At 45.5% G+C, this 14,072-nt stretch overlaps 1 protein-coding gene across 1 annotated transcript; it reads right to left on the reverse strand.

Moving 5' to 3' along the window:
• Positions 1-10,106: 10,106 nt before the first annotated feature.
• Positions 10,107-11,135, reverse strand: LOC130841374 (putative MAGE domain-containing protein MAGEA13P). Its single transcript, XM_057717557.1, has one exon. The coding sequence runs from the start codon at positions 11,133-11,135 to the stop codon at positions 10,107-10,109; it is 1,029 nt and encodes a 342-aa protein (XP_057573540.1).
• Positions 11,136-14,072: the final 2,937 nt, after the last annotated feature.

The raw sequence follows: 14,072 nt of genomic DNA on the forward strand, positions 1-14,072 counted from the left end.
ACCTAAGAAGGAACTCACACTAACACTTTGGTAAGGTACAAGTTTATTTGCCTACTGCGTACATTTTATTTCACTAAGGATAAGTTTTTACTTATCACTTGAAAAAGAATGTGTTTGAATAACCATTAAAAAGTGAGTCAGCTGCAAATTTGATATTCGCTTCTATGCTCGTGGAGAAGACAGGTAAACACATTCATCAATCAGTAAGCAAAGGTTAGTCATATGGAGAATCTGAACACTGGGATGAAATTTCTGCTACCGGTCTACCCTGTTTTCAAAGCATACTCTTTAGTAGTTCATTAAATTATGCAATGATTCTTAAACAGTATGATATTCTCTAGTTTTAGTCATAGAAATTGCAGCAACATTTGCTTTATACTGTGCTCAAGACATCTTGCTGCTAGGTCTGGCTGCTGAACAAATACCCGAAAATGGAAGGATCCTGGGTTTCACGGGTTGCTTAAAAAATATATGGATGGGACCTGAGGGTGGGCATGTTAGTTTGCTAGGGCTGGCCAAAGTACTAGAAACTGGGTAAACTGGGTGTTTGAGATAGTAGAAATTGGTTCTGGAGGCTAGAAATCTGAAATCATGAGGTCAGCAGGGTTGGTTCCTTAGGAGGATTCTGAGGGAGCATCTGCTCCGTGCTCCTCTCGTAGCTTCCAGGGATGGCCAGCAATCCTTTGTAGTCCTTGGCTTGTAGATGCCTTGTTCCAATCTCTGACTCCACCTTTATATGGTATTCTTCCTGTATCTGTGTCTTCACATCATTTCCTTTAAGGACACCAGTCATATTGGATTCAAGCTCACAATAATGACTTGATTACATCTGCAAAGAACCTATTTCCAAATAGTCACTTTCACAGATACTGCAAATTAGAGCTTCAACATATCTTTTGGGGGGACACAATTCAACCCATAACAATCTTCCCTTTGTACCCCCCAAATTCATATAACTCCCATGTACAAAATACATTAATCCCATCCCAGTATCCCCCAAAGTCTTAACCCATTCCACCACCAACTTTAAGCCAAAATATCATATAAGTATAATCAATGAAAGTCCCAAATCTTATCATATAACGCCATTTAAATAAGTTATGGGTGAGACTCTGAGTATGGTCCATCTTGGGGCAAAATTCTTCTCCGTCTATAGACCCGTGAAACCTGGAAAAGAAATTATCTGCTTCAAAGATACAATTATAGAACAGGCTTAAGATAGACATCCTAGGAACTTCCCTGGTGGTGCAGTGGTTCAACGCTTCCACTGCAGGGGGCCTGGGTTCCATCCCTGGTCAGGGAACTAAGATCCCGTATGCTGCGTGGCACGGCCAAAAAAAAAAAAAAAAAAAAAAGAATCAATATATTGAAAAAAAAATAGACATCCTATTCTAAAAGGGAGAAATTGGAAGAAAAACAAAGCTGCCATTAAAGTAAGTTCACAGCATAGCAAGGCAAATTTCACTAGGTTCCAGGGCTTACGAATAATTCTCTGTGACTTGATGCTCTGCCCTCTTAGCCCTGGGCAGCAGCCCTATCCTCTGGAAACAAGGAGGTGGCCACTCTGGCCCCTCGGCCTGTGCTCTCTCTGGCCTTTGCATCTATGGCTCTGCCCTTAGAGTCATGCTTCCTTCACTTTGTCCCACCTCTGTCCCTATCAATCTAGCCTAGCAATGCCATGTTGGTATACTTCTCAAAAACCTTTTCTGTCTTTCATGAATGTCAAGGGAATTCACACCATTTGACATGGGGTTTCTCCCAGATCTTTCTGGGATCACCACATTCCTATTGCTGACTTTTGCTGAGATGGTTGATTGGATCCACAAAGCACACACCTAATCAATTTAGCCAAGAGTTGTTCAGCCACACCCTTGGCCTTGTTTCCAGATCATCATATCAGATAGACTGGGAATTTTCCAAATCATTAAGTGCTGTTTGCTTTTTGCTTAGTAATTTATTCCTTAATTTATGTCTTTACTCTTGCAGGCTTCTTTCTAGTTGTGGCGTGTGGGTTTTTCTCTTCTCTAGTTGTGGCGTGCAGGCTCCAGGGCACATGGGCTCTGTAGTTTGAGCACTTGGGCTCTCTAGTTGAGGCACAGGAGCTCAGTTGTTGCAGCACTCGGGCTTAGTTGCGCCAAGGCATGTGGGATCTCAGTTCCCAAACCAGGGATTGAACCCACATCCCCTGCACTGCAAGGTGGATTCTTTACTGCTGGATCACCAAGAAAGTCCCTACTCTGACAATTTAATATGAACAGTAAAAAGAAATCAGGCTGTATCTTCCATACTTCAAAAATTTTCTCAGCTAAATATGCAAGTTTATAGTTTATAAGTTCTACATTTCACCCAACAGCAAAGCACAATTCAAACAAGTTTTCTGCCACTTTGTAACACGGACTACTTTTCCTTCAGGGCTCAATAATGCATTCATCATTTCCTTTTAAGTCCTCACCAGAAGTGCCTTTAAGGCTCATATTTTTACCATCCTCTCTTAAGGTCAATCTAGGCCTTTTTTAAAAAAAAAATCAACAGTTAGGAATTCTTCCAGCCTCTACCCATTATCCAATTCCAAATCTGCTTCTATATTTTAGTTATTTGTTACAGTAGCAACCCACTTCCTGGTATCAAAATCTGTATTAGTTTTCTTGAGCTGCCAAAAGAAAGTACTACAAACTGGATAGCTAAAAACAACAGAAATTTATTGGCTCACAGTTCTAGAGGCCAGAAGTCTGAAATCAAGGTGTCAGCATTGTTGGCTTCTTGTGAGTGTTCTAGGGAGAATCTGTTTCATGCTGTGTTCTAGCTTCCGGTGAAGCTCGTGATCTTTGGTGTTCCATGGGTCATAGGTGCATCGCTCCAATCTCTGTCTTTGTCTTCACATGTCATTTTCCCTCTGTGTTTGTGTCTTCACATTGTTTTCCCTCTTTTGTAAGGACACCGATCATATCAGGTTAGAGCCCATCCTAATGGCTTGATTACATCTGGAAAGACACTTTCTCCAAAAAAGGTCACAGGTTCTGGAGGTTAGAACTTCAACATATCTTTTGGGGAACACAAACCCCAAACAGGGAGGAATCTATCAGCCTTCTGAAATTATAGACAAAATTATGAGATTTATGCACATAGGAGGGGATTTTTTGGGCAAAATTTCCCTTTTCCCCTACTTTCATCAGATTCTGAAAAGGATCTGTACTCCAGAACATTAAGAGCCACAGTCATAATGAAAGCAACATTGAAGGGAAGGGCAAAAAGGATGTCCTTGACAAAGTTCTGTGGTGTTCTTTGAAAGCTGCTATGTGACTTCAGAATGAGTGCTGTATTTCCAATTCATGATTCAAGAGTTTCTCCTCCCCTGACTGTGAAGAGCCAAGTAAGGGAAAGCGAAAGGCCGACCAGATTCTTTTAACTGCAGGCCGTGGCTTCAAGTGCTTTGCCTTTCTCCCATTCATGGCAAGCAATTATTCCTATTTCCTTGTATATCTTCAAGAGATTACTCCAACTTCCTGCCTTAACAATATGGATGTTGTGATATTTAACTATACTGAAAAAATAACGAAAATCTTTTAAACTGCAGAATCTTTGCTGAATAGAATGTAATGCTGTTTTATGAGCCCAGCCCAACTTAATCACGCTTACCTTTTAAGTCACACGTGCTGGGTGCCAATTATTCTACTTCCACAGTATTGGTAAATTCCAAGAGATTTGTTGAAATAAATGCTTTGGTTTAAAAAAGCATGAAAACCTTGTAAAAATATATAGCAACCAGACATCTAGATATATGATTCAGAATAATTAGGCAGAAATTTATAAGATTCTGATTTCATACTAATTATCAATTACATTTTAGGTTCTAAGTTGCTAAGTAGCAATTACTTATAGTTTAAAACACATATATTAAATGCAAATATCTATTCCATTAACAACTATTTTAGCCCAAATTGAGCAATTTGGCTGTCTTGGCCATGGTAATGGTTAAACCAGTCATTCATGTAGATAAAGTATGTGCTAATTAGGTTTGCAGATGACACTAACTAGTAAATTTGCTAGTACATTTAAATTGGGATTTAAATTCAAAGTGACTTGAATACTTAGAGAAATGGTCTTTCAGAAATAGAAATTCAATAAATATAAGTGCATGATCTGGCACAGTTGGCCAGAATAAGTAGCTGACTCTTAGCTACCTCCCTACTTCCTGCCTCCAATCCATTCTATCCCTCAAGATTGTCTTTCCTCAAACATAGCTCAGATCATGTCAGTATACATCTCAAAAATCATCAAGGCTCTCCATTGCTCAACACATTAGGTACAAACTCCTCACTCTAGCATTTAAGGCCTCAATATATATATTTTTAAATTTTATTTATTTATTTTTTATTTATTGGCTCTGCTGAGCTGCGTGGGCTTTCTGTAGTTGCGATGAGCGGGGGCTACTCTTAGTTGCGGTGCGCAGGCTCCTCATTGCAGTGGCTTCTCTTGTTGCAGAGCACAGGCTCTAGGCCCGCGGGCTTCACTAGTTGCAGAGCATGGGCTCATTAGTTGCGGCTCATGGGTGCTAGAGTGCAGGCTCAGTAGTTGTGGTGCATGGGCTTAGTTTCTCCGTGGCATGTGGGATCTTCCCAGACCAGGGCTTGAACCTGTGTCCCCTGCATTGGCAGGCAGATTCTTAACCAGGGAAGCCCCTCAATATTTTTTTAATATCATTAATGTTCCCAGATATTTGGAAATTAAATAACACATTTTTACTAACCCAAGCTTCAAAATAAATTATTGAAGGAAATTAGAAAATATTTTGAACTGAATGAAGATCTAAATACACCATATCACAATTTTGGGGACTTGGCTAATGAAGTGCTAAGTGGGAAACATGTCATTAAATGCTTATATTAGAAAGGAAGAAAAGACTCAATTTGATAAATCAGCTCCTACCTTGAGAAATTATAAAAGTAAATTAAACCCAAGGCAAGAAGAATGATAGCAATAATATAGATAAGAGCAAAAACCAATGAAATTGAAATTTGAAAAACAATAAATAATGTCAGTGGAACAAAAACTGATCCGTTGAGAACATCAAAGAAGCTGAAATATCTGAGAATTTTTTAAAAAGACATAAAACAATGGTTTTGGACACTGTCTTAGTCAGCTTAGGCTCCTATAACAAGATACAATAAACTGAATGACTTATCCACAACAGAACTATATGTCTCACAGTTCTGAAGTCTAGAAGGGTGAGATCATGGTACTAGCATGGCTGGGTTCTGGTGAAAGTCCTCTTCCAGGTTGCAGACTCTTAACTTCTCAGTAACCTTAAGTGGCAGAAACTGTACATATAGAGAAAATGACATATAATCTAGGAGTTTGCAGAAAGGGCAAACATGACAGGATACTTATAATCATATAAATGAATAAATGTCTTATAGTAGTAACTTGTAATTGTTTAAAAGTGTAGAATAGTGATCAAATTATTTAGATCTAGAGCAAATGCATATAAAGGAAACAAAGTGATAACGTGGGAAAATTAGGAACAGTTTTAATTTTGCAAGAGGAAAATGCTAGCCAATTTTTTAAATGATATTGGTAAAAAATAGTATTGGCAAAGTTACTGGTACTTATTAATTCACTTACATCTTTATTATTTTTTTTTCTTAAATTTAAGTATAGTTTCACCTGCATCCATTTTTTTGGAGAATGTGAACCTACATTTTAAAAATGGAAAAATAAAAGTATTGTAAGATTATTCGATTGCAAATAAATAATGTGTATATATTTTACAATTGAAAAATCCATAGAAATATATTTGAATCAAAATCACTTGGTAAAACTCAGGGACTGATTAGTTCCAGAAAGTCGGCCATGGTCCAATAAAGAGAAAATGTTCACGTGAGGAAGAAAGAAAGGAATAAAGGAAAGTAAACAACAAAGTACAAATAATACAGTGATGACAATATCCTAAGTCACACAAGTAATATTGAATCATATCAATAATCATTAATGGCTTTGTTAGGGCAGTGTGTGAATGAAACCATTAAAATAGTGGAGTGTAGAAAATGAGTACATGAAATACAGCTAATGACAAAGCACACAACATATACAGTAGAGAAGATTGTCAAAATTATCAATTACAGCACTTTTTACATGATATTTACTCTGTGAAAGATAATCATGTGTTGAGAAACTGTGTGTTGATAATAGCCTGTGAAAGAAAATGGTAAACATTCTAATGAAAATGTTGCGTCAATCATAAAAAAAAAGTGCATTTTCAGACACAACTTGGAATTAATGCAGTAATGACTGAAGAACGTATTTTTAAAATAACATGATTTATTTATTCTGAGCTCTGACAAGAGACATATAAACAACACTCATAGTAATGAATGTGATAATTATAATTCCTCCTCCGTAAATTGCCTGAATACTGTCCTTCATATAAATATTGGATCCAATCGTATCATGGAGAATAGGATTTAGATGTAAATATAATTTTCCCTTTTAAAATATAAGTTAATACTTTTTCTGGATAAAGGGCTTTAAAAAGGAGATCAGTTCTTATCTGTGCAGCACTGTCTTTGAAAGTATCAGGGAAGTTGGATGGCTACACATAGCTTACTAATTGGATTGCATTTCTTTTTCTTTCTAGTCAAACAAGCAGTAGGCACTCCAGAGGCTGGGTAAAATGCAGCAAGAGGTTGATTAATTTTTTGCAAACAAACCATCTAGAGGATGTGTATTTATTTTTGGCAGTCAAAATCACATTTTAAAATATTTATAATTATAAAGGTAATTCATATGTTTCAAAAATGTTGGAAATTTTTCAAACCATGAATAAGAAAATAAAGAAATCAGTTATATTTCCACTAACAGAGAAATACATTGTTGACATTTTGCTGTATATTCTCCTAGCTGTATGTATGTCTATATTAACATAAATGTGTCCCATAGCCTTTCAATCCTGGTTTTAATTTGAATAAGATTGAAATTTTGGGACATTAGTCATGCCTAGCAAATTTAGATTTAAAATTTGGATTACAGGACTTCTGCTTCTGGCCACAATGGAATAAGAGGAATTGAACTCCTACGTGATATACCTAAAAATACAGATGAAATATGTGAAACAATTTTTAACTGATTGGACATCAGGCCATGAAGGACAGTGATCTCTAAGAAATGGAAAGCAAATGAGTTAAGTTCTATGATACCCCAGTTTATTGCCTGGGAAGATAATGCAGGCCAATCCTCTATCCCAGACAGAAACTGGTGGCAACATAGACCAGCAGTCATAGCCACAGGACACCCATCCTCTAGTGTCCCAACAGCTCAGAATCCGTGGATCATTTTCAATGCATGTCCACACCCAGGCCTTTAGCGGCAGAGCCTCTGAGGTGATTAGTCTCAGGGATTGCCACTCCAATTGCCCCCTCCTTGCGGCTGTGCACTGCCTTCCACTCTTCATTGGTTCCCCTGGCCCATCTCAACTGGCACATGTTGGTCACCAACCCCACCTAGTCACATAGCCCCAGTTTCTATGGAGGCATCCACTGTACACAGGGGCAACATCCCAGCCTCCAGCAGGCATCAAGACAGCTCCCAGCCCTGGGGCACTGGCAAGGGTGCACTGGACCACTAGAGGTGTCAAGAAATGTGGCTCACCCAAATGATGCAGGGGAGCAGCTGTGCTCTTCCTGACAGGACATAGAGGCAACTCTGAGGTGGGGGTGGTATTTGGCACGTTGCTGGTCCACTCCTCCTCCAATTGACCTACCCACTCAGACCACACTGGAACTTCTAGCTGGTCATGAGGATGCCGAGATTTCCCAGCCTATTCTTACAAGGTGTCCAATATCACCCACCCAGATTCCCCACCATCTCTCCTTCTGGACCCTGAACTCTGGACTCAGAGTCCTGACCACCAGCCTGCCTGGGAACCTCTGGACTTGGTTTTGTATGTGGTCTCTCTCCTGGACTCTAGCAATCGCTCTTGCCAGGATGCTCTCAATGACCCTCACTGACTGAAAGTGTCCTGTCTGGTCTCCTTCCCTGGGTCCTGGTCACTCTGGCCAAATCCTTGCTTCTCAAAGTAGAGGGGGAAAGGTCCTGCTGACATTTCAGACTTTTAAATCATGCCCAGAGGAATCTCTTTATTCAGGACATCACTGCAAAAATCCAGCTTTATATGAGTGAGGGATTAAGTTAATTTTCTGCTTAACCTAATGAGAAAATATGAGACACAAATTAAAATAACTTTGATGCAGTATTTGGGGCTGTTCCACTGGGAACAGGGCACAGTGTTCAGAGAAGAGAAAGTGACGAGCTGGTCAGCAGGCCAGGCTCCAGAGTCGGACAGGAGGGCACGTGAAGGAAGACCAGTGGAAGGGTATGTAATGCAGGAAAGTGCTGGACCCAGACAAAAGTGCCAGAACCTGGGCAGTCAGCTCTCAAGGAGCTCTGGGACTCAGGCAGGAGGACCAGAGGTAAATAAGCCCACAGACAATCCCCAAATCCAATTTGATTCTCATCATCACCTTCCTTCTTTAGGCCTGCTTTTAGTACCTTGGACACAGGGCCCTTCTTTTTGTTGCCATAATGCAGTACTTGGAAGAAAAATGAACTTAGAGACAAAAGGTCTGCCTTAGGCTGGGAGGAGTGGGGACAGCCTGGACCTCGATGACTTCAGAGGGATCCAGTCCCAGCTCTGTCACTTACTGGACACGTGATATTGGGTCCGTGGCCAAGTGGCCAATATGAGCCTTAGGTTCTTCATTTGTGAAGTGGGTTTAATAAGCCCTGACTTGCAGGACTGCTGGAATGCACTGGGTTGGCCAAAAAGTTCATTCAGAAAAAACCAGAACGAACTTTTTGGCCAACCCAATATGTAAGGTAAGTCAAGCACATGGTGTGGCATTTAATGGATCTTTAATAATAGCAGTAATTCTAATATGATTTTGACCCTAGACTCTATCACTTTCTCCTGGGATTGTGTGTGTGTGCTCTATGGCATCTCAGAGAATACACAGCACTCTAGGACACAAAACAAGCGAGCCCCAAATGCTCCTTTTTAAATAAAACTCAGTAAAATTTCCTTCCTAGTGGATATAATCTTTAATTCGGATAATGGGAGGTCTTCAGTGGGAGTTGAAGTTCAATTGGGAGTTGAATGCAACTCAGAGCTCCCAGAATTTGAGTCAAGGACTAATTCCTTTCCTCCCTCCCAGCTGCTCTTCCATCCAAATGACCATTTTATTCATTTTACCCCCACCAAAAATCTAGCCCTTGCTTACAGTTGGCCAAATTACACTCAAGATAACTTAAAATGTCCTCTCAGTGGTGTGGGCTGTGGCTCACCCAGGCCAGGGAAGAAGTGTCAGCCTCTGGGCACTACTTCAAAGAAATATCAGCTTTTCAGGAAATCCTTGCAGATGATGTGTATAGAACACCAAGTCTGTGCACTGTGTTCAGCGGCATGGGGATAGGAGGGCAGGACACCTGCCCCACCTGCTCCAGGTGGAGACTAGGATCTGTTTCTCCATGATCCCAGAGGAACTGCCAGGAGCAGTTTTCCATTCTAGGCTTTTCTCTCACCTATAAGATCCATCTATAAGCAGAAATGAGCCAGTGAGCCAGGACTCTCATTTATTAAGATTTAATTTCTCATACACTGTTTAATTAGCCAAGCAAATCCAGGTGTATGTCTTTAATTTCACAAAACAACAGACTTTATGGGATACAGGATTCTTAGGATGACCATCTTTTACATTTTTTTCTTCTATTTGTTGATTCCATCTATTTTATTGCTAGGCTCTTGCATGTTTCTAAGGAAATTCCTATTCCAATGCCATGTTATCCTGTTCTAGATCACAAAATAAGATGAAAGATTTCCCAATTTGTTTTACAGAATAGCAAAATTCTTATTCTAAAACCTGAAAAACATCACTAAATATGTGACCAATGTCATTCACAAAACTAGACTCTAAAGCTAAAAGCCTTTTAGGAGGAAGAACATTTGAAAAATATCAAAAAAGGGCAAAAGAAGATAAAATCTGCAATTCAGCCCTCCACTATGTAGAACCTTAATTGCCCTCTTCAAACACAGAGTGGAGAATCTTCCTCTGACTTCACTCAGAGCAGGAGAAGCTGCTGGACATGACACTGGAGCTTCCACTGGCCATGGCAGAATCATCATCCTCGCCAGCAGCTCTGGCCTGGGCTCTCTCTTTGTCATCTCTCAAAGCTTCTGCATAACAGCATGAGAAGGCAGTGGGGCTAGCCCCAGAAACCTTGGCAAAAAACTCTAGAACTTTCATCTTGCTGGTTTCAGCATAGGCCCTGGGACCCCACAGGAACTCATAGTGTTGAGGATCACTGTTGGGCACCTGCTGGTACTCCAGGTACTTTTCCTCTACCAACTCTTTGGTGATGAACTTCTTGGGCTCCCCACAGATGAAATCCTTCTGCCCAACATACACCCCGACCATATTCAGCACTCTCCAGATTTTCTCCTCGGGAGCACGGTTGCCCTCCAAGAAGATCACGCCCAGGACAAGCATCAGGAGGCCGGTCTTGGGCATGCCCTGGTCATCACTCAGCATCCCATCGTAGGTGAGGTCTAGCATCTTCACAAGCACATAGGAGTGACTGATGGGGTCCACTTCCTTCACTTCAAAGCCAAAGACAATCTCCATGTACTCACAGACTCTGAGGAAGATCACAGGGAAGAGATGCTTGTACTCTTTGATGACATTCCTCAGCATTTCTGCCTTTGTGATGGGCTCCTTTGTTACATACTTGGCACTCAAGAACTGCATCAATTCAGTCACCTTCTCGTTTAGCATATCAACAAACAAGAACTCGGAAGCCTGGGAGGTGCTTGGATCCTCTTCTTGGCCACTGGAGCCCTCATTTGATTTGCTCAATGGAATGGCTTCAGTGGCAGTCGAGGAGGAGCAGGCTCCCTGAGAACTCTGGGGAGCACTTTGTGTTCCAGCAGCAGGCACAACCTCTGGGGTGCCCTGGATCAAAGCAGAGAGCGAGGAGGCGGCAGCCTCAGCTACAGGAACCTGTGCATCTGCCTGGCTCTGAGCCTCTTTTTCAGCCTGAAAGCCTACTTCAGATTTGTCACACTGACTCTTCTGACTGTGAGGCATCATGACCCGTGTTGAGGGCAGCAGGTAGGGGTGTGGGCAGGAGGTATTGATGGGGGCCAATTGATCTGAGGGAGAGAAAAAGAGTGTGAGAAACTCAAGCTGGTCAGCTCTGACCAAGGCCATCTTAACAGCTCTTCCCTTAGATAGTGCTCTTGGTGGCGGTGGGGGTGGGGTTCCTGTCTTCCTGACCAGTCTGTGCCTTAAGAACCAATGGGAGGACCTGAGAAAGCTCCTCAGGGTGTAACCAGCCCACTCAGCCTGCAGATTCCAGGTAAGACAGTAGTGTGTGCAAGGTTAGGCACTGTGGTGTCACTTCTGTTCTGGTGTGGGTGGGTCCACTGGGAGATATTCAAGGTCCTCACCTTGATGGACTCCCGGCCCTGCCTGGGCTTTCTCTGCTCTGCTGACCCAAGGACACATGTCTCAGACCAAGGCCCTCACCCTTGGGATTACTTGAATCCCTATAAGAGGAGTTGAGAAGCACCTCAGGCTGGAGACTGCAATCATAATCCTGCCCAGCAACCCCCAGCACCGAGAGGGGGAAGCCCAGACTTTGTGATGTCCCCACCATTCCAACGTGGATGGTCCCATCAATATTCACTCACAGTTCTCATCTTTCTCCTAGCCAGGCAGGCCTGCATCCCACCCCTCTGCTGCTCTGAGACAAAACTCAGAACAAGAGTTCACATTCCTCAGACCAAGAAGAGGAAATAAAGCTGCACTGGATTTGGCCACACCTGCCCAGGGCCTCCCTGGGGTGACAGTAAGGGCCAGATGAACTCTGGGGATCCCACTCTCCTGGAATAGGGAGGTCATCACAGTCCCTATCTTGAGGCCTGGCAAGGCCTGGGACTCCTCCCTCTGTTGACCTGAGGTCACCGTCCTTAAACCAAGACCTCACTTCCCTGAGATAGCAAAGGAGGAAGTGAAGGGGTACTACACTCAACCACCACGCCCTGGGTGCTCTCATGGCTGACAGCAGGGGCATCTGTTCTTCAGCAGGGGCCGGGCGCCACCACGTTCTCCATCTTCCAGTTAACTCCTGGCAGAACCTGAGACTCATCCCTCCACTGCACTGAGCCCTGCGAGACCAGCAGGTGGAAGTGCGTTCTTCCCCTTCAGCTGACCTGCGGCCGCATCCCTGAGGCCCAGGCTCTGTCTCTCAGAGACCAGACAAGGGAGCGGGGTGGGGGGCGCAGGGGACTGGAACAGCTCTACCTGGGGGTTTCCCCGGGTTGACAGCAGGAGCAGGACACGGCCAGAGACCCGTCTCTCCACAGCCTCCCTGTCCTACCATGTGTGTCCACACCTCCACTCCCGGCAGGGCTGGGGCTCCTCCCTCTGCGGATCCGAATGTGAATCCCTCAGACCACGATGGCCATCTCACAGGGACCACCGATAAGGGCAGGAGGCCGGGCCTCTGCCTGGCAGGTCTGCGCGGTCTCCGGGGCCGATAGCAGGGGTGGTGCGGTGTCTGCACAGCTCCCTCTGCGTCCTGGCCTGCCAGCCACCCTCTGTCCTCCCGAGGTGTCCACACCCATTCCTGTCGGGCCCAAAACCCTCCTTTACACTGACTTACGGGGGCTTCCTGCGTGTGAAGGCCACCATATCCCAGAGCCTCTGGGGAAGGGGACCGGGAGGATGGAAGCGGCAGTGGCACCCGAGCACCGCCTGGGCCTCTGAGGGGAGAGAAGGGCAGGTCCCCGCGGGGCCTCCTGGTCCTCTCAACCCACCTGGAGCTCCTCACCTTCCAGCCTGGAGGGCCCTTCAGACCGAGGCTCTCACGGCTCTGAGACCCTCGGATGAGGAAATGGGGGAGACAAGGGAAGATGGGCCTGTTGGCTCTTCCCGGGGTCACCGGGCTGCCAGGAGGGAGCAGAGGGAGTCCCTGTGTAGGTTCCGCCAGGCTCTGTGGTGGCGCACCCACGACCCCTCGCCTTTCCTCCCGACAGGACCGCCCCTTTCCCTTCAGGCCCGGCTTCCGGGAGCGCCTGGAAAAGAGAACAGAGCACTAGGGGCGCCTCTGCCTGACGGGACCCGGGCCCCCAAAGCTGAGCGCAGGGCCTGAACAGCATCTCTTCCGCGGTGGGTAGCTTCCGGCCCCGCTCAAGGTAGCCCCGTCGCCCCTCAGGCCAAGGCCTCTCTCCCCGGAGTGCAGCCCCACCGCGTCCTGAGGCAACGAAGGGGCACCTCTCCCGAGCACCGAGCACCGCGGCCTGAGTCCTCCCAGGGTCATGGCGCGGGCGGAGCGGGGTCTGCGGGGCTCCACGCCTGCGGAAGGTCCCCTCGTACATCCTCACAGTTTCACAGTCACCCCCGACGGGGCGGCCTCCCTCCCCTCTTTGCACCCGAGGCCGCCCCCACCCCCAGCCCACGGCCACCACCGCCCTGGGGGGCCAGACAAAGAAGTCAGGAGACAAGGAGGGCCCCTCCCCATCCCCCCCGCCCCAGGTCGGCTCAGGGCTGAGAGTTGGGCGGTGCGGGCGTCCGCGGGCCCCACGGTCCGGACTGGGAGGCCCCCTCAGCCCCCCATGAGGGTCCCCCTTCACACCCGGCAGAGCCGGGACACCCCCTTTTCTGCCCCGAGTTCAGCCCCAACGGACAAGGCCCCGGGCCCCGACCCTCCCTGCACGGAGGCCCAGGGAAAACACAGCCGAGGCCAGGCCTGGGCTGCCCCGGGGCAACGCGCAGGGCGGGACGGGAGCTGCGGAGAGACCCCCTGTCCCCCCACCCCGGGCCTTCCTCCCCGGCCTCACCTCTGCCTCTGCCACGCGAGTCCAACCGACCAGCTCGAACCAACGACTTCTGGCTCCCTCAGCTGCCAGGGCGGAAGTCAGGACACCTCACATCCGGAACGCTTTCCGTGGGGCCTCCAGGGGAGAACCGCAGGGGCAGAAGGGGCCACCTACGTAGGCTATAGGCTGAGGGGCTGCCCTC

Source organism: Hippopotamus amphibius, chromosome X (genome assembly GCF_030028045.1).
Source record: "Hippopotamus amphibius kiboko isolate mHipAmp2 chromosome X, mHipAmp2.hap2, whole genome shotgun sequence".
NCBI lineage: Eukaryota > Metazoa > Chordata > Mammalia > Artiodactyla > Hippopotamidae > Hippopotamus > Hippopotamus amphibius.

Excerpts from the sequence above, each read along its gene's own strand:
- LOC130841374 (XM_057717557.1), bottom strand. The coding sequence starts at position 11,135 with ATGCCTCACAGTCAGAAGAGTCAGTGTGACAAATCTGAAGTAGGCTTT.